This window comes from Bombus impatiens, unplaced genomic scaffold (genome assembly GCF_000188095.3).
Source record: "Bombus impatiens unplaced genomic scaffold, BIMP_2.2 scf_0181, whole genome shotgun sequence".
NCBI lineage: Eukaryota > Metazoa > Arthropoda > Insecta > Hymenoptera > Apidae > Bombus > Bombus impatiens.
The window spans coordinates 67,407-87,684 of NT_176600.1; the positions used below are offsets into that span (position 1 = coordinate 67,407).

General features: G+C 34.6%; 4 protein-coding genes across 9 annotated transcripts in view; 1 reads left to right on the forward strand and 3 right to left on the reverse strand.

The window, feature by feature from the left end:
- Nucleotides 1–7,001: 7,001 nt before the first annotated feature.
- On the forward strand, nt 7,002–9,008 carry LOC100743425 (THUMP domain-containing protein 3). 2 transcript variants are annotated; one of them, XM_012382788.3, is made up of 8 exons: nt 7,002–7,170; nt 7,248–7,360; nt 7,487–7,949; nt 8,019–8,197; nt 8,278–8,377; nt 8,453–8,457; nt 8,540–8,677; nt 8,746–8,977. In XM_012382788.3, the coding sequence occupies exons 1-8, from the start codon at nt 7,077–7,079 to the stop codon at nt 8,902–8,904; spliced, it is 1,251 nt and encodes a 416-aa protein (XP_012238211.1). In that variant the 5' UTR covers nt 7,002–7,076; the 3' UTR covers nt 8,905–8,977. The 2 variants fall into 2 exon arrangements, with proteins under 2 accessions (XP_012238211.1, XP_003487676.1); XM_003487628.4 differs by having other exon boundaries at nt 7,005–7,170; nt 8,278–8,457; nt 8,746–9,008.
- LOC100743544 (probable ribosome production factor 1) lies at nt 8,920–10,445 on the reverse strand. Its single transcript, XM_003487629.3, has 3 exons — nt 9,647–10,445; nt 9,294–9,558; nt 8,920–9,224 (listed from the first exon to the last, which is right to left on the reverse strand). Exons 1-3 carry the CDS (start codon nt 10,221–10,223, stop codon nt 9,047–9,049), a joined length of 1,020 nt encoding a protein of 339 aa, XP_003487677.1. The 5' UTR covers nt 10,224–10,445; the 3' UTR covers nt 8,920–9,046.
- Nucleotides 10,446–10,745: 300 nt separating this feature from the next.
- On the reverse strand, nt 10,746–12,100 carry LOC100743660 (BET1 homolog). 2 transcript variants are annotated; one of them, XM_003487630.4, is made up of 4 exons: nt 11,949–12,100; nt 11,518–11,595; nt 11,279–11,442; nt 10,746–11,195 (listed from the first exon to the last, which is right to left on the reverse strand). In XM_003487630.4, the coding sequence occupies exons 2-4, from the start codon at nt 11,534–11,536 to the stop codon at nt 11,040–11,042; spliced, it is 339 nt and encodes a 112-aa protein (XP_003487678.1). In that variant the 5' UTR covers nt 11,537–11,595; nt 11,949–12,100; the 3' UTR covers nt 10,746–11,039. The 2 variants fall into 2 exon arrangements, with proteins under 2 accessions (XP_003487678.1, XP_033175487.1); XM_033319596.1 differs by lacking the exon at nt 11,949–12,100 and adding an exon at nt 11,679–11,697.
- Nucleotides 12,101–13,399: 1,299 nt separating this feature from the next.
- LOC100743782 (KN motif and ankyrin repeat domain-containing protein 2) overlaps nt 13,400–20,278 on the reverse strand; it is a 44,336-nt gene continuing 37,457 nt past the window's right edge. For all 4 annotated transcript variants that reach the window (XM_033319595.1, XM_012382785.3, XM_003487631.4 and 1 more), the window contains 6 exons: nt 19,894–20,012; nt 19,716–19,796; nt 18,374–18,601; nt 15,963–17,200; nt 14,562–15,159; nt 13,400–14,478 (listed from right to left, as the gene is read on the reverse strand). In XM_033319595.1, the coding sequence (XP_033175486.1) occupies nt 14,032–14,478; nt 14,562–15,159; nt 15,963–17,200; nt 18,374–18,601; nt 19,716–19,796; nt 19,894–20,012 (2,711 nt within the window). In that variant the 3' untranslated portion in view covers nt 13,400–14,031. The remainder of the gene's footprint in view (nt 14,479–14,561; nt 15,160–15,962; nt 17,201–18,373; nt 18,602–19,715; nt 19,797–19,893; nt 20,013–20,278) is intronic.

Genomic DNA, 20,278 nt, shown 5'->3' on the forward strand with positions numbered 1-20,278 from the left:
GGCCATTCGTCTCAATCATGTTCCTGAGAAGATTGACGAGCGTGCAAGGTAGTTTCGATGTTTTCCAAGCTTCCGCGATTCTTTTCAAGCCTCGTAAGGAATCTTCGTCAAAACGAAATTACCTCCACGTCGTTGTTAATACTACGATTCCGATGTAATTTTAACTATTTTTTACATTTCCGTAGATTCAGACAATTTTCAGACAATTTGTTTATTTTGTGTTGCAGATTACGAAGAAGCGACCGTTCTCCAGATATTCGTCCAGTAAACGCTCTTTATGCTTTTGATTGTTGCTCAGAAAGCCTTGATCACGATATTGGCTTTCGGGCAATAATCATAATCACGAAAGGGCAGAACCTCAACTCTGCCTGTTGCCGATGGCACCTGTTACTTCGAGACACAGCGCAATTTCAGATTTCGTTTCTTCTCGACGATCGCGAGTTCTACGATTAAGGAAGAAACTGTTGTTCCACCGAGGCGTATACATTAAGAATATTTATTAGTGATGTGCAAAGATTATTATCTGAAATAATTTCAACTAATGTTAGAACATGACGAGTTAAAGGAAACGGTACAACAAAACGTTAATAGCTCTTGGAAAATAAAGTGAAAAATCTTTTGCACACCACTGAACCTAATTAGAATTGTAATAATAGTTACATTATTATTATTATTATTGTACCAGTAGTATTAGTATTACTTGTATATATTCTATAATGCGTTATCGATACGTCCATCAGTATACATCCATCGATATGTTGTATGTATTTGATAATATGTTAATATTATTTGTATAAACTCTTCTATCATCACCAACTCGGGCTCTAGCTATTAGTACAACATATATATACACGTGTGCGCGCGTATGGGCGTATAAAAAACGTTCTTAATTTCTCCTACAAATATTATATAATAGAGAAACCGATAATACTCTGCTTTCATAGTTTTTGTTATAAATTCATCGTTTTAGAAATCCAATGAATACCAGGTTGATTAAAGCACAAAAGAAAGTCGGCGAAAGGAATTGGTTTTAAATCCTCCAGGCATTTAAGTTGAAAACAAATTGATGCCGCTTGCTGCTGTAGATCCGCGTCCGAATAAAAATAACTAAAAGAAAAGATCGTCTTTCATGATGCTGCACTTTATTCAATTTCATCCACGATGCTCTCGACCAATCCCCCACCCACCTCACTCTCTCTCTTTCTTTCTCTTTCTCGCTCTCACGGAAACGAATTAAATTATTCCTTTGAAATTATAATTGCACACTTGACTCGTGGAACCATCGACTAATTGTTACTTGAACGATCGATTGACCGATACTCGTAGCTAATTGTACCGCCACCGATATGTATCGTATACTCGATAATAAACGATCGTTTATCTCGTATATCTGCCTAGCTCATCTGTTTCGCTTGTTTTTCACGCACTTTATATAAGTAGCATTCGATAACTGTTCTTCGACCACGTAAGAAATTAATTTACCATGTTCGTCACTGTTTTCACTACGAATTACGATATCTTTCTTTGTTACAAACTGATCATAATCTTAAGTAACCGGTGCTACTGGAAAACAGAAATTTTGATTCCAACGGTTGCTATCTCGTAACCGTGAATTCAATCGCTGAAATAATATTTCGATACATTCGTCGTCGCTACGTCCGAAAATATCTCTGTTTATTATATCCTCGTAGAAATGAATTTCTATTACGTTTTCAGAGTGTCGTTACATTTATTTACGATCTTTAAAATACTCGCGATTCAATTTTCTTCGACCATTTTTATCAACTCATTTCAATACCAACGAAAAGAATAATCTACTTTACTCTAATCCTAATTTCATCATCTTTGCAGATCCACTGCAACGATTCTCCGCATCTATCATAACTCCGTTAACAATCGCCGTATTTCCTCAAACACAGCGTTTCTCCTCTAAAAATTCTATCTCTTCCAATTTCTATCTCTAGCAACAGCGAATGGAGCGTCGTTATTCAAATATAATGTTCGTCCACGCTTCCTCAAACGTAACGTTTCCCACGCAACGATTCTACTTCTGTCAATTTTCATTTTCCATACGTCAAACACAACTCCATCAATGCCTAACAATTCCGTCGAGTATCGTTTTATTCAGCTGCAACGCGCCCCGCTACCGTTTGTTTTAATCCGAATTTTACCATCTCCAGGATCCACCGTATCCTTCGGCAATCCTATTTCCCCTACAAATCCATCGAACACGTTCGCTGGCCGATAACTCCGTTTCTTCCAATTTCCATGCCGCGCAATTCCGTCGATTCCCAGCAATTCCCCGTCGTTATTCAAATATAACGTCCATCCATATCGTTTATCTGATTTTCCAACGGCGAAACGGATATACGATGTACACGCGAGGGAAGGAGCCCGATAAAATTCATAAAGAATTCAACGTTAATTACCGAAGATGGCCCCGCCTGGAAATCCGGTTTTTTTATATCCTCGGAGAGCACGCGATATTTTCGAAGCTCAGCGAGAACTTTCTTCCACGCTACATCCTTGTCAGCCGCCTTCGTTTCCAGAAGAGAGCAGCGCCGTGTCGAGTGAGATACATCCGGTTTCGGCGCGTCGATGGTAACAGGTTGCGACGTCCGGGCGTTCCTCAAAAACTGCCAAAAAGTCGAGGCAACGAGGGTCGACAGGTGAAGGAACGCGGACAATGAGAAATTCCGGTGCCGCGAAAAGGGGCAGACGGGTCGGGCAACGATGCATTATTTAAATTTTAAAAGCGTTTCGGAGTGCCGGCTTAATTCGACGTCTAGTTAGCCCATCCCTCGGTTGTCGTGCGTGGACGACAAACAAGCATCGAAATCGCATACGAGAACGTTTCGCTTTCCACCCTCTGTTGCATCGTTGCGCCTGCATTATGGCAGAGAGATAGCTCGCGTGAAAAGCTATTTACGTTTGCCATTTTGATCGTCGATAAACCTGGCAAGAACGGAGATTTTAAAGAAGTTTTGCACGATTCAATTAACAGAACTTTTGAGTATTAAACGTAGATTCCGTTGGCAATTATAACATGGCAATTTTAATATGTCGTAAAAATAAGATTCACACTTGCGATTTTTCTAGGAGAAGCTGTCTAGGTAAATGTTGATTGTTCGAGTGCGGAAGAAAGCCTCGTTTGACTTGCGAGCTTTTAACACCTGTTTAAGCCAGCTTCGAGCATTCGTTGTCGTGATTCCACGTCAGATACAAAATATCAAATTTCTATCTGATTAATTCTCGATCTAAAGAATCGAAAGTAAAGTTAGAGAAGGAAGCAGACTTTGTTATGCGAATACAATTTGTCTTCGCAGCATATCATTCGAAATGCAAATCGAAGTTATAAACCGAGAATTTAATTACGAAGTTTCTTCTGATGTCACTCGGTGGAGGAAATGAGTTTAGAAATTGCAGTTAAACGAGTAGAGTACGAGCATGTGTGATCAGACGGTAGAAGATCGTTTACGTCGTTTTACGTGAAATATATTTAAAAAAAAAATAACTAATTCACTTTAGAGGAGATAAGTAGTATATGTTTAAGAGTAACGTGTGTACGTGACTGTTAAACAGTCATACTTTTACGACTGTCCACCAGCAAAATCCGTCTCTTTAAATTTCTCGACAGTGCTGATGATCTGTCGTTCCTCGAAACCCGTGGAAGTGTAATCCCCTGATAATACTCTGACAGAGATATCCCGAAGCACAAAGTTTCGTATCACGGAGCATACTATCGAATCTTAAATCTTTGTAACGTATATACATTTCAGTAGGAATTTACACGGATCATCGTCGTAATGTTTAACGTGGTACTTACAATAATTAAAAAATAAAACACATTCCATCGTACAGCACTATTTTAACTAAACGTTATTTTCATTCCATATTTACACGGGGGGGCGTTCAAGCGTTAAGAAAATTATTACGCCAATGAGTTAAAAGCTCTAGAAATAGTTTCCGGAAAAAAAATCGAACAAAAGTCGTCTAATAAATCTTATCGTCTCTATCTTCCTGACAAACACGATTCGATCCTAATCTCAGTGTCATGCTGCTGGCATTAGATTAATTCGTTAAATGTCCATCGAAAAATGTTTTGAACATTTGCCTTTCTATTGTAAATCTGTATAACGCGCGGAATCTCGATGGCAGTCCATATTTATATAGTCAAAGAGGTTGACAGATCGACGTTCAGTCGCGCCTCGTTCGCCTTGTGCCGATGAATATTTCAGTCACTCCTGGCTTCAGCTGTCAGTCCACGGGACAGGATGCGCGAGAAAGAGAGGAAAGGGTGGAAAGATCAAGAGAGGAGGGGGAGGTTCAGTCGCTTCTATGTATAGAGACGTATGGCCCGACGAACTTTCGACCTGAAATGACCCGGGATGCAGTCACCTCCGCGAGTTTCTACCTTCCACGGTGGTAACCTCCCTCTTTAGCCTGCAACCATTTAATGATCGATTTTAATCCAGGATACTCAAACGATTGTCTATGAATAACAGGAAATTACATATTTACCTGCGTGCGTCCCAGATCAACGAGCGCTTCCACGTACACTCCGGATGAACGATGATTTTTATTTAATAACTGGAACCTCCATTGAACGATCATCGTTTCGATCTCCATCGTTTTTTTTTTTTCTCCACCTGAAATTTTATCATCAGGTTAGAGACCGTTCGAAACGTACACGAATTACTAAAACCATGGCTACTTATCGATGGCAAGCGACGTTCGAGTTATCAGCGGTGTTAGTATGCCGGAATAAACGTAACCAGGCTCCTCTTGTACCATGGAAATTGTACTGTTATCATCTTCACACGCTATAATTCCAGTTTCTTGAGAAATTCTCTGCTGAAAGAAAGAGAGAGAAAGAGAGATATGGAAGATTTTGTGCTATATCTTGTTGCAGGATTTTTCTAAAATTTATTAATTATACGGTTTTATATGGTTAACGTACATATTGCAATTTTTATTTTCTTAAAGACAGAGATTTGTTTAGGAAAATGTTGTCGCGTAACTTTAGTCAAAGCTAAGTTGTAATACGTTGCAAAGATTACTCTTTGCTTTTTTTCTTGCATCTAAATACTTGTTAAATATTTAGTAATTTAACTTGTAACATATAAAATTAAAATAAAAAATTTAATTAAAAAGAACGTCTGTTATGATAGAATTTTACTTTTTACGAGCTACGATTTGTAATCTGCAGATTCATTAATATTAATAATTGACAAATTATCGTGCGAGAAGATATGTCACGATAAATTTTACATTAATAACATTGGCATATATTAAAAAATTCGTACGTACATTGGCAAAGGAGTTTAAGAATATGTTAGCAAAACCGATATTATGTATTATAATATAACGACATATGTACATACATATGCATATTACCTTGAGCGATAATCTCTTTCGACATAATCGAGTAATTAATTGCGGCTCGAAATTGCTGGCCGTCGTCATTTGCAAGAATAAGATGTACGTGTTAATGTAATTAAATTGAATAAAGAATTAGGTGAGAATGAACTTAATATATATGATATCATTAAAAGTGTCTGACTTAAACTCTAATTACAAATTGGAACAAATTCTACGGTGTACTAAATAAATTTAATTATTTAATTATTTTTCCTATTTATAAATCTTATCGTTACAATTTTGCATCGTTATTCACATTTGAAGCTAAATCAACTTTTGTGAGATTTAACGTCGCGTGAAGTACGGAAACTGATTTCGCGGGATATCTATACGATGAATTAAATTGAGGATAAGTGCAACTGTCAACTGACGCCGACTGCTTTTCGTGAATATTCATTTGCATCGTGAAAGGATCGTTAAACTTCGCAATTGGGTTTATAAAATGGAATTGTATAGATACCCTTCGCGTTTCCAAAGAAAATCTATCATTATATTGTAATCGATCGTTTATACAATGGTTGAACGTTTCAATTTAATTTACGTTTTTGTAATTTTCTTTTGCATTTGGTCCTCTCTGATCGTTAGACCGATAAAATGAAATATTTGAATTTATGATCACCTTTGCACGGAGTACTTAAATTTCTCTTATCTTGTTGATAAGAAGACTTTTCGTTATTGAATCGTTGTCATTTAAATCTTAAGATTTTTTTAGTAATTTTTTAAATAATTCTTCAATCTGTCTTTTGCTCAACGTGAACAGACGAACAACACGTGTGAAGCTTCTATGATTATTTTGTATTATCAAACTTAATTAATCCTTCGTGATATAAATACGAACTCCTTTGGAATAGCAATTATGAAAAATATATTACAATTATTGCAAAAGTGGATATAGTGACTGAATATATATAGAAAATTCAATTTATTTTAATTAACGAAGTTTTAGCGTGTTTTAACCGCAATTAAAAGTAAATAACGAAATAAATTAGAACATAACAAAACAGTGTCGGTGGCTGTTCTTTCGTCTGACTCGCGGCTCGATAAAATGCATATATCTGCGCACACAGATGCAATTTATATATAAATTTACAATACCGTTAAAATTATTGAAAATATTCGTTTCGCGATATGTACCGGTTTTCGTTCTATGTAATGCGTTTGATAACCATTTGTTGTTACATTTCGTAAAAGTTAGAAATTTTGTAAACTGTTGAACAAAATTGACATCTTGTATCAGGAATGCATGAGCTTCGAAGAGGTATTCTTTATTTTGCACAAAAACGGACTTCGTAACCGCGCGATTTTAGCTACCTTTCACTCGCGTATTAAAATCTCGAGGTACATAGATTTTCGCGTTCATGGAATGCTTTAACGTTCTAATAATATCAAATAATTATAAAGAACATTAAAACGCTCTGTTTTATATTTAAATTAATTTTTATGTAAAGTAAAAATATAAGCAGTAAAAGATTGCATGAGAAGTAAATAGAATATAATAATCATTTAATTTGATCTATAGTTAATATTATAGATTTATAATTAAGTGCAGTTTATCTGATTAGTGGGACACGTGGTGCTAGTTTGATATTAGTCACGTGTATAATCACGTGTTCATGAAGCATAATATAATTTACATGTAAAGTACAAAATTTGACATGAATGAGGACAACGAATCGAATTTACGAAAGCTTTTCATAGAATCATTAGAGAACGATAATGTTTTTATAATAGCAACAACAGTAGATACAGGTAGCTAAATGTTCCCTAATTAATAAGATTAAAGGCACGTGGTTACTTAGAGTAACCTATAAATCGTCTAATTTTAGGTTTCGAATGGCAAGCAGTGGATGAATGCAAAGAGAAATTAGATAAAAATGTTAAGGTTGTTAAGGAACGCGGCAAGATTTATTTTAACGTATACTGGAGTCAATTCGCACAAGTAATATTATTTTTTGTTTATTTTAGAGCTGACGTTTTTAATATGTAAATTTATTTCTGTGAAGTAAAATTATTATTGTACAGAAAGCGAATTAATAATATTATTTTATTTGAGTTGTAATTTTAGGTACAAGAGATGAGATCAATAGACAATGTTTATATTGTCGCAGATGTTAGAAAATTTGAATTCTCAGGAAACAGTAAAGAAGCTGATTTACAATTATTTAAAGATGCTGTGCATAATGATATGAAATTAGAAAAAGCTTTGAACGCTTGGAAAAGTATTACTGGTTTTCAAGGGAAAATATATCCAACTACTGATGAATATAATATAGCAGAAAAAGATCGTAAACTTTGTAACATAACTGTTACGCCAATCACAGTTAAAGGAAGAAAAAGAGGGCAAGATCCATCTGACACTAAGGAAGATGAAATATTAAGATATAGAGTAACGTGTGAAAGAACTGGAAAACATACATTTGAATCGGCAGAGGTTGCCAGAGCTATTGGAGGAGAATTGCAAGATAAATATCTGTGGCTTGTGGATCTATCGACATATTATTTAGAAGTAGTTTGTAAAGTAATTGACAGTAAGTGCAATAAATTAATATGTGGTTGTTTTTTATTGTAGAGGATAATATGTATTATATCGTGAATAGATGAATTGATAACACAGTTACGTATTACACATGAATCTAAGCATCATAGGAATATCATGTGTTTTGGACCAACTACTCTTAGAGCAACTGTATGTTATAATTTGTTAAGATTAGCTCATCCTAATCCAGGAGACATAATAATTGACCCAATGTGTGGTAGTGGTTCCATCCCAATTGAGGTAATACAGATACATTTGTATTTCAATATAATGTAATATATTATGTTAAAGATAAAAATTATTAATATTGAAAATTACAGGCAGCTTTAGTATATTCCCAATCTTATATTATTGGAGGGGACAATCATCCAAAAGCTGTACATAACACAAAATCTAACATAGAGGCATCTTCCTCTGAATGTAAAATTGACTTACTACATTGGAATGTTTCACAATTACCTTTTAAAGATTCCTTCGTTGATATTATTGTTACAGATATGGTATTAGATGAAGTATTTAAATATTATAACATTTTTATTATGCGTTACCCTATTTATTTATTTTATCAAATAATCCTTATAGCCATTTGGTAAAAGGAGTGGACGAATGATGGACAATAGAATACTTTATAAGCAATTCTTGATAGAGTTAGGACGAATTATGAAACCCTTAAGAGGTCGGAGTGTTTTACTCACTTACGACAGGCGCAGTCTTAGTATGGTACGCTATTAAAATTTTGAAATCAGATTTTTGTAGAATTATGATTGAGGTTGTTTTCTTTGTTACAGGCTTTACAAGCAGCTGGAGATTTGTTCTATGTAACAAAAACCTTGGGTGTAAATATAGGTGGTCTCCAAGCTGCAGTTTATGTCTTAAAACGAACAGATATACCCTATGAACAATTTAAACCGAAAGCTATTAAACACATGATGCGCAAAAAGAAATAAGGTATTCTTATTAACTCGTGTTAAAAGATAAATTTAAATATCTGTATTTTATATCTACAAGTTCACATTTTGTAAAAGTTTAATAAAAGGAAATTTTTATATTTCTTATAAAAGAGCTTTTATTTAGTTTATTAAATAAACTTTATAAGAAGAATTTTCTTCTGCTCGTTTCCATATCATGTCTTTTTCCTTGTATAATCCATTCGTATTCTCCATATTTGCTGTCAAATGTTCCATGTTGCAGTGACTGCAATTTTAGGGTAAATCGAGGTCCTAACTCTCTCAATCTGGGTTTATTCCTTTCCATGTCAAATTGATATCTGTAATATCACTTGCGTAATTGTACGTGTATTAAGCATTCTACCTCAATAAAGACTAAATTATTATACCTATGATGCCTGAAAAATATATAGTCTCTTTGATTATGGAATGTTACCACTCTCCTGCCCTTAAATTCAGGTTCATAATGAAACAGTGCCCCTAACATTCTACCAATTGTACAACCTAAGCGAGTAGTGAAATTATTTAAAATAACTTCTGGTCTATGTTCAGAAATTTCTTTGTGACTACGTTTTAAATCTACTGTTAATTTAACATTGCTAAGTTTAAAATGTGCTGTTGGACCATCAGGTAAATGAATAACTAACAAACCATCTAAGAAACCTTATAAGGAAAACATTAAATATACAAATAATATAAAATTGTTCTAAATAATTCAGTTACAGATGTATACAAAGGATACTTGGTTTACACTGATCTTCATTAACAATTACAATATCAGTGAAATTCTTCGCTATAGCACTTTTTACCATCTTTTTTACTCCAGAACGGTTTCTATATAAAGAGATAGAATTCGGTATTATTCTTGTTAATTCTCTGCCAAAAATTCTGGTTTTTCTTGTCGGATTGTCACAAAAGCTAATCAAAACTTTAGGTTCGTAAGCATGCTTATAAAAAGGAGCAAATTCATCATGTTCAAAATCAACTTTAAGCTCTGCATTCTCTTCATCATCAATATCACCAGAAACAGTAGTTTCATCTTTCTCCCTTAAGCTCTCAAGAGTATGTGGTACTTGTTTTGGACCACCTTCTTGAATTCTTTTCTTCTTGGCTTCTTTTTTGGCCTTTGCTTTCTCTTTCATTAACTTCAGACATTTTTGATGTCGAACTGCCTTGCATTTTATGTGATTAAAGTTGCTGTCAGATGGCAAAATAACCTCTGATGTTTTGTGTTCTGAAGTACTTGGTTCTCCTTCCTCTTTCCCTCGTTGAACTCGACTCAAAGGATTTATTCGTAAATTTTTGAGCTTCATTTTCATAAATTATTTGTTTTATTTTGATATAAAGTTATTACTTAGTACCATGTATAACCAAATATCTTACACGTAAATACTACTCGATAGTCAGGTTATAATAGGTTACCATTTACTATCTAGTTGCAGTTCATTGCCGCCAATCTTCAAATATCACTCGACGAAAATTTCGGATATACAATTATCTTTATTTCGCATTAAAAAATTTAAATATGTATATATATACATATATATATATGTATACACCTATATATACGTTTTATCTTAACATAAAAAATATTTTTGATCATTCTTATAGATTATTTAATTTATGTACAAGATATCAAAAAATTATTTGTCATGGTTTTGGAAGGTGACTACATTTTCGGGTCGGTGGAGATCTGTTAAAAAAGTGAACCGCAAAATTGATCTGATTTTCAAGGTTAAATTCTTTTTTTATTGCATCACGAAGAACGAAAATCACATAGGAACCACGGATCACAACTTAACCATTTGTCTGAAAAAAATGTGAAAATTCCATTAGTTTTCAACAACCAACAGATATTCACTTTTCCAAAGGTAAAAAAATCACCTCCAAAAACTATGACAAATAATTTTTTGACATTCTGTATATGTAAGTGTAATATTAGGATAAAATTTTTTATACATAGAATTCGGCTAAAGTTTAACTGTACAGCTTATTGAAATAGGTTTAAAATGTTATTTCTTATACACAAATATTAAATGTTATACTTGGAAATTATTATAAACATGTGTATAATAAAACACTTCATGGGAATGAATCCTGTTTTTGAATACCCCTTTGACATTATAATGTTCTAGTTAAAAGAATTTCACTGTTACCCATAATATGAAAAAGACAAATACAGAAAACAACATTAAATATAAGATGTAGTAAGTATGACTTCCTTTAGATAAACGTAATACACGTGCAACTGCGTTTGTTAATGAACCACTTGTCCTTTCAACATCTTCATCCTGATAACAAAAAGTTTCTTCTATATACTTCTATTTTCTATATATACTCAGTAGATTTTTATCTACACTAATGTGTTATTCACCATTCCACGGAGCATTTTATCCTGATATTCCACTTCATTTCCAATGTCAATCGACAGTGACTTTAGGGCATGAATTTTGTCTTTCAAATGATCTGTCATTCTTTCATTCTCATCTTCCAACTCTGCATTGTTCGATGTAGTTGGTAATGGTTCATAGGCATAATCTATCATAAAATACAAATCATATTAAGTTATAACAATTAAACATTATATTGAACTTTGAACATAGGTTAACCTACTTGAATGAGTCCTTCGCATTTTATTCTCAATTTTGGCAGTTAATTAATGTACTTTTGCAGGAAAAAATTATAGTGAATCTAAACAATAAACGTGTCACAAAATATTAATACAGTAAGACATAAATTAAACAAACAACTGATATTTTAATTATAAATATTACTTAATATTTGTAAAATATCTATCGTTTCTTTTATTACAACTTTTTCCTATTTTTAAATAATTTGATAAAATATTGAAACACACATAAACATGAGTTTTACGTTGAAATTTGTATTTTTAATTCACATAAAGTTTGAATTAGAAATTAACATGTCATATGCAATATTACAACAAATTGCTTGTTTTAATTTATATTATATATCCACGAAATTGATAAAAATATTTAAACTGTTTTCATACATATTGATTATGTTAAAACACAATTACAAACCATGCGAAAAGAACTGTCAAGGAAGCGATCAAATAATGTACGTTATACACATATGTATACGTTAAACGTAGTGAGTGGTGATGTATGTACATATGACGTATATATGTCAACGTCACGTTACGGTCATGATCATGATATGTAATCAGCACTGATCATCATTATCAATCAGGGTTGCCAACTTCGAAGTTCGAAACTTTAACCTACTTTAACTAGGATTTCAAATATGATGTAAAGTGTTCAAACTATTAACAATCAAATATATATGATTGTATTATTTAAAATTACGGTTTTGAAATAAATAATGTTGGGATCAATGTATAGTTTTTATGAGAATATATTTCTATTTGAAAAAGGACTATTACTATCAAAATGCTGAACTTCTAATAACGTATATGTATATTAAATTGATCCAATTTATATTTTATCGATAAAATATTCTTTGCTGATCATGGGACATTAAACTTTACCAAAATTTGCTTTTTATTATCATTAGTACATTTATGACGGTTAAGGGTTTCATATAAGTTTATAAGATAAAGTGAGGATTTCGATTAATTCATAATGTATTGTTTACATTAATTTTTGGTAAATTGTAGTATCATACAATTATCTTATGTTGTTTCTTCTCGATTTTATTATCAATTACAATATTATGTTAAATATAAAGGCACAAACAATGAAAAGTAGTTATCTAATTTCTAGATTCCTACGAGTCTATTACTTGATTCAGTACTATCTTTGATACATAGTCGTCACTTAACGTTAATATAAATCCTTAACGATAGGAATACTCATTATAGCGTTAAACCTAAATCTTTGATGTTGAACTTAAATACGTTCGTTATTCCTAGATATTCACAACCCTATGTAAGAATACGTTCAACGTTAAGATTATTCTTATACATCCAATTCCTAACACGAGGGTAACACAGATAAACGAGGAATGAAATGAAATTACATCTTTTGTATTTTGTTTTATATAATATAATATATAATATATATGTATATGTATATATATATATATATATATATATATATATATATATATATATATATATACTGTATCCTGAAATAATTTCAACAACTATTAAACTTAGTAAATTTTCCTCGTATGCCCTCCGATATTTTGTTGTTATGTACGGATGCTATATTTATACTTTCACATCTATAACATTTCTACTTCAACATCGAACGATCACCAATAGGTTCTACAAATTTCTCCGTATATAAATTCAACATTATAGTCACGGGAATTAGAAATCTCGTATTTGTGCACCATATAATCATTACACATATTGTATCGTTTTCCTCTATGTGTATCAGTACATAATTATTCTACTGATAGTTTGATCCCCAGGATTTAACGGAAATTAGGCCTGACAGTTACAAAATATGTTATAGAGTAGATATAAGAAAAACTTTCTGCGACAAGAAATTCGGATTGTTTGTTGATTCGTTCTTTTTTTTTTTGGAATGTTCAATGCCACAGGATGTTGGAAGACATTACGTACTTAATTCTTTCCCTGTGTGGGCTCGTATTTATATATAAGAAATTTTTTTGTACTTTCACACATGGTTTCTAAAAATGTAAAAATTGAATTTTGAAGTTAACCATTTAGTCATCGTGACATCGTATAAAATTTATTAACAATGAAAATGGATTCATCTTTTACTCTGATAGCACCTAGAAAGAAGTTTCAAATTTTATACAAATCCCTCCTATCTACTAACGATATGAAACAACACGTTTCACAGATACCTTTTCTATGGACTAACTTTACAAAACATCCTCAAACCTTTTTTGAATAATTGTATACAAAGTTGAGCAGTTAAATACACATCTTAAATTAAATGTTTGCGCTGAGACTGATGAATGATTAGGCAAGAACATGATTGTTTCATCTTAAAAAATTAAAATCCTAAAATATTATAAATCGACGATAAATACTAAAACACGTTAGCAATAAATATAGGAAACACGGAACGCCGATTGTATTATTGCTTACTTGTATGATGCGATTATAATTCAAATTATTTACTAGTACGTTAAATATCAATAAAAAAAGTCTTCGAATATTGTAAATTATTTAGCAGAATATTTTGAGGTGTTTAAGGAAACTGTTGAAGAATGAATTCGCCGGGATGGAGCTGGGCTTACGGGAGCTGAAGGGGAAGGGCCGGTAGGTGTTGTTGGTTTGGAACTTCTTCTACTACGTCTCATCGATGAATATGGACTTGTTCCTCTATTCACGCGCTCGTGTGCATAGAGTAATACACCGATATCTCGATTGCCTGCTTCTAACGCGATTTTTAGAGCGGAACTACCATCTATATCAACGATCGATGGATCACAGTCTGGATGCGCAAGTAACAATCGTACGATATCCGTGTGCCCATGTTCCGCGGCACACATTAAAGCTGTACTGCCATCTTCATCTTGAATGTTAACCGCTGCTCCAGCATCCAGAAGTAACTGTGTCATGTCTTTGCGACCATGAGATACTGCCAACATCAAGGCAGTTTGACCATGCTGAAAAATATTACAAATTTTAAGTATACAACAAAAAAGGCACAAAGTAAAATCATACTAAAGTCATTACTTAAAGTACTCACTAATTTTGCTCGAATATTAACATCTGCAAGCTGGAATAACCTGTTAGCCACTGAAGCATGAGTGGAATTTCTGACTTCAGCAAGAGCCGCCAACATCACAGCCGTGTATCCGGCCACATTTGCTTTGTTAATATCGCAAACTTTTGAATCAAGAAGTATAGATACAACATCAAAATTTCCATGAGATACTGCATAATGCATTGCGGTGTTCCCACTTGAGTCGGTCATATTAACAATATACTCCAATAAAGTACTTGAACATTCTTCAAAACAATCTAGATAATCTTCAACTTCTAAGGGATTGGCATTTACTGTACTTGAAACTTTGAACCATTCTTGTTGGATGATATTAATAGCATTTTTCATTTGATGAGAGATATTTTTACTAGGAGATTTTTTAAAGCTGTCGTTAAGAACCTTCATGGCGGCTTGCATCTCTTTCGATGGTTCAACTTTCTTCCTGGGTTTTTCTTGTATAGGTTGGAACAATGCAGATTCTGGAAGTTCGTGTTTTTCTTCACTATCTGCTTGTTTTTCTGTATTATATATTTCTTCTGATTTATCATCTTTTCTTTTCTCTCCTTGCAATTGTTGGATACTATAAAAAATATGGAGAAATGTAAATATAAAAATATATAAAATATAATAAACATATAATATATAATATGTAAAATGTATAAAATATATAATATACGTTTTTTTTTATTGGAGAGGATTAAATAAAATAAAGTGATTAAAAAGAAATCAATTACCCTTTCTCAACGAAACAAGCAGAATTTATTTCGGTGAGTTCGGTATCGTTAACTAAACGGGTAGTGTGTTGTTGTTGCTGCTGTTGCAGCATCGATTTGTTGAGATCGGATACACGATTTACTTATTCACCATAGCGAAATCGCAATGATTTTAAGTGCACTTTTTTCTGTCACTGACCTCTACGACGTTATTTACGATTTGACCTCTGCGCTCTGCTCCGTGAAAATACTTATGACGCATAGGACGCGCAACCATGGAGTTCGAAAAAACCAACAAATCCTTGATATGCACTTGATTGTCACTGACTATACGATAGATTGATTCTCCATGGTGCCAACTTCTTTACTACCTTTTTTACCGAACTACCCTTAATCCGAACTTTCCACCCTATAGATGGCGTACGTAACATTTTCTAGTGCTTATATCGACAGATATCGAACGATCTTATAAGATAATTTTTTGGAAAAATAAATCTTAATATGTAATTCAAATGAATTAATAACGATTACACATTACCAATTTCTAATCTACATAAGGTTTTAAGTATCTAAATAATAAGATTTACCATCGTGTTTCATTGAGAAGAGTAATTAACATAATTGACGAGAGAAAAATAATGGGGATATTATCCTTAAACGAGTTACTAACCGATTGTCATATTGTTCCTTGTTATCGGAATCATATCTAATCACACCTGCAGGTATCTTCGTATACGTATCCTGTCGTTTAAATTGTCTTCTGTAATCTATCGTATTGTTCAACGGTATTTGAGACGGCCTCGGTATCCTCGAGACGAGATTCGTGTTCTGGTGATTCATATTATTTTCCGCGTTGTTGACAATTTGTTTCGCCAAATTCTTTATAGTCTCCTTACAATTATCGCAATAATTAGCAGCGCATGAGATAGAAATGTGTGGTTTGATCGACTCTCCGACCGAGACGTCTGTGAATTTCTTTTTTATCGGCGAAGTACCAAACTCTCGTTTTCTAGGCGCTAGACCGGAAGTGTCGGTACTCTTTACCGTGGTTTGCACTAAATCATCTACCATAACGCTAACAGATTTTGTAGTTTTTCTTTTTAGCTGAGTATCGCCGTAATTAAACGAATGACTTCTCGAGTTCATCGAATGTAAAGATAACGACTGAGTAGCAACTGGATCGGGACCAACAGCGATGGTCCTCGTTGCAGGACCAGTTCTAACCTCGATTCCAATTTCACACACTCTCGGTTTTACCATGACTCCTACGTTCGTTCTCATTTTAAATGATTCCGCCACCTGTATGTACTGATCCTTCTTCTCGACTATTTTTACCGGATCTGGGGTACACTGACAACCCCTAGACACTGTATCTTTAATTAAAGTACTCTTATAAATCCTGAGAGCATCATCCACGATAACCGCGACATCTTCTTTCGTTAAAACGTCTTTCATGTTTAACCCTGTCGATGTTCCACACGATCTTTTCTTCGCTTCTTTCTTTATTTCAGGTGCTATATCCTCGATCATAAATCGACTGTATACAAGATTCTTTAACTTGTTCCTCGTGTTAACTGCAACATCGCGAAATTTCTTTTCATCTCTGGCCAATTTCGGGCTGGTAGGTGGTATCGTTTCTATCTGAAGTGGGCTCCTCTTCAAACGATTCCTCATTTTTGCCTCCGACATTATGTCTTCGTACAGTCGTCGGTTACGTGTTAAAGTCGATCTCCAACTGTCGTGGGAATCGCTCGAGTAGAGCTTATCAAGGCTCGACGACGTTCGATCGTCGGACAATGTGCTCTGGTCTTTAATTTCAGGTACGATTTCTTCGATTTGCAATCGACTCTTTTGCAAGGATCGTTTTATCGGGGTGCTCGTTATCATGCCGACGTCTCGGGTTCGAACCTGATCACGTGACAGTTCAACGTGTTACTACGTATACGTACTACGTACGCTGCCATAAGTATTAGGATACCCGATACTTGGTACAAATCGAATGCTATCTACTGCTTTTATTTTCTAATTATTTTATTATTAAACGTCACTCATTGTGTTCTTCCCCTGTCATCTTCACATACACATATATATATATATATAGATGAAATAAAATTTGTGCAAGTCAATGAATAAATATAACAAGTAGATGTCCTGATACTTATGCGCGAATACGTATCTTTCTTTTATTCGATTAGTTACAATACTACCCTTGGCTTTTAGAAGAGCCTAGAGAATACTAGACTACTAATTCGCGGAAGCTAATCGGCGGAAGTTAATTACCCAGTTCGCAGCTAGTTTTCTAACAAAGTTTTCGATGCAAACTTTATTTTGATTTACGTAAGCGACGTATCTGACACGATGAGAAAATTCGCGGAGATTTTATCGACTTAACCTTTAATTCAATTACAGCGTAAAAGTGTGATGCAAACGAAATGTGCACGGTGACCCATTTTCGTTCGGCTATAAATACAAACGCGTATTAGGAAGCGGAATATCGGGCTCGTAATTAGAATCAGCAGATGCCAGGCAACCGAAAGAGAGAGAGAGCTAACTCGTAAAGGAGACTTGATAAAATAAACCGTCGAATAAAAACCATTGCATACCGTCTATTATTACTCCTTTATGTTCACCGATTAATTTATTCCGCCTCGAATAAAATCAAGTAAAACGGACGGTTGCGTTCGAAAAACTTTTCTTTCATGCAAATGGTAACAAGCTAATAGAAAGGTGGTTCGCGCATATTCATAAGAAACCCAAGAAGTAGAAACTGCATGAAATTAATTGCATAGAATCATCCTGCCGAAAAGAGACGGGCTCGCGTTTCAACGGCGAATTTAAGCCCCATACTTTCTCACCAGATCCGATAAAGCAACATTCGCCTAACTATTTCGCTGCGAGTGCAATTAAAAGGTAGCCGAGCATCGGGTATATGCAAATTTTCCACCTCGGTCCGTTGAAGTTGATTCGACGCCGCGTTCTCAACGTGTTACGGTTTCTCAAGCGATGGAACATAAGAGAGCGAGAACAAAAGGAGATCGAGGGGGCCGATAAAACGGCGTGAAACGGAAGTCGACGGCGTACCTGCTGGTGCGAAACACCGACGTCCCGTGTCATTACGCCGCACATCGTTCCCATGTCTCTCGTTGGAGTGGCCGTGTTCCTCAGATTTCGCTGGGAGTCGCGTTGTTCCGAGAAAGACTGGCTGCGATGCCTGTGCAATACGCTATCGTCGTACTGCCTCGTTTTGCTCAGCTCGTCCACTTGTCGCAGCAGATTCCGCTTCTCCTCTTTCAGCACCGACACTTGCACCTGCGTTCGAGACGTCGTCAAAAGGGAAATGTTACGGCATTCGGGTAACCGTCTAATGTCGGTTTTGCCGTTTAGCGTTTCGGTGATACGGGGGAACTACTTGCATGGTGTAGATTCAAGGGTTTGATCAATTTTGAATACTTCGAAATTTAGGTACTTGGGGTTTTGGAGGTTCAGGTGTTTCGAGTTTGCTAAACTCTTAGAGATTTGCATATATTTAACAGGGGTTTAACGAATTTTGGAAACGCGAAGCTTTAGAGGCGTTTAGGTGTCTAAGGTTCGGCGAATTTTCCAAGATACAAAGATTCTCAGGGTTTAATAAATCGGACTCTTTGCAAGTTGGAAATTTCAGGCTCTACACGTTTAAGATTTGAGGAATTTTTCAAGATCTCGAAATCTGTGAATTTAAAAGTCCAGATGTTCAATGTTTGGTGAATTTTTAAAGATTCTTAAATTTGGAAATTTAAGAATGTATCGAAGTCGTTTGGTGAATTTAGAAGGTCAAATGATTCAAACGTAAGGGATCCTGTAACAAGTTATTTTTATCGCATAGACAGAGAAGAAGATAGATCGTTTGATCGATCGCGAAGAGAAGGTTAGTCCTACACGTTTGTCCTTGGAATTGAAATTAAATCGACGAATTTAGTTTTGACGTTACAGTGATACATTTTTTTTCAATGTTTACTGTATGAAAACTTTGCTTCCGAATAATCGTTTTGTGTTACCGATAAGCGCGAGGCACGGAACGTGCCACTGCAACAGTCAGCATTTATTTTGCGACACGTAATTACATTTCCTTGACGAAAGTATCGCGATGAAAAGAAAGAAATTAACTCGTGTTATAACGAACGTCGAGAAAAACACGCTAAACGAAATGTGAATTTCTCGAATTTGTCGGTTCAACGAACAACGAAAGTCTCCGTGCGAAGTTATTATCTTTCCTTCTTCAAAATTCATTACGTTGTTGAGTCATGAGTTTACGATAATTAAAAGGACGACTCTCCTCCCGTAGGAATTTGAACACGATTACGTTATCGAAAGAAGGACAAACGCGATTCACGAGATTTACAGTAAGGAAAACGGTTCAGATTGAAATGAAAATTATTCTGTTTACCTGTAACATGGGAATTGCCTTGACCTGTTCCTCCAACTCCCGCATCCGTTCCAACGACGCTGCCATTTGTTCTCTGATGTTCTACAAATACACAGGTTTACGTTCAGAGTAATACGATCTTACCGTCGTAGACGTCGTCAAGTGTACGAGTTCGATTTTGTTTACTTGTTGCTCCTACCTGTAGCGCGCCGGTGCTGAGATTCGAATTTCCGCTTCCGACGCTCGCGTTGTCAAAATCACCCCCGGCGTGTTCCGTTTGCGCGTTGTTCTGCGCTGGTGTGGCCGTGTTCGTTCCATCTAGAGAAATATTTTTATTAGTTATTTCCATAATTTATTTTTTATTCCTGATATTTCGGCATCGATATAGCGAAAACTAGTCCATGTGCTCGTTTATCATCGGATGAAAATTAGAAGGATCTAAAATTGTCGAGGTTATTCGATGTGTAAACGGAGAACACTGGTGGATAAATTATAAGGCAGAAAATATATTTAAATAGAAGTGTAATTATAAGTAAGAATACAATTTGAGCTGGTCCAGATCCGCACGCTAGCTGTGTTACCCA

Bases quoted from the DNA above. Each gene is read 5' to 3' on its own strand.
- LOC100743425 (XM_003487628.4), top strand. From the start codon at position 7,077: ATGAATGAGGACAACGAATCGAATTTACGAAAGCTTTTCATAGAATCA. The intron at 7,361-7,486 runs GTAATATTATTT...TTGTAATTTTAG, and splicing joins ACTGGAGTCAATTCGCACAA to GTACAAGAGATGAGATCAAT. The intron at 8,678-8,745 runs GTACGCTATTAA...TCTTTGTTACAG, and splicing joins ACAGGCGCAGTCTTAGTATG to GCTTTACAAGCAGCTGGAGA.
- LOC100743544 (XM_003487629.3), bottom strand. From the start codon at position 10,223: ATGAAAATGAAGCTCAAAAATTTACGAATAAATCCTTTGAGTCGAGTT. The intron at 9,559-9,646 runs GTATCCTTTGTA...AAGGTTTCTTAG, and splicing joins TGAAGATCAGTGTAAACCAA to ATGGTTTGTTAGTTATTCAT. The intron at 9,225-9,293 runs GTATAATAATTT...GTGATATTACAG, and splicing joins ATATTTTTCAGGCATCATAG to ATATCAATTTGACATGGAAA.
- LOC100743660 (XM_003487630.4), bottom strand. The intron at 11,196-11,278 runs GTGAATAACACA...TTTTGTTATCAG, and splicing joins ATAAAATGCTCCGTGGAATG to GATGAAGATGTTGAAAGGAC.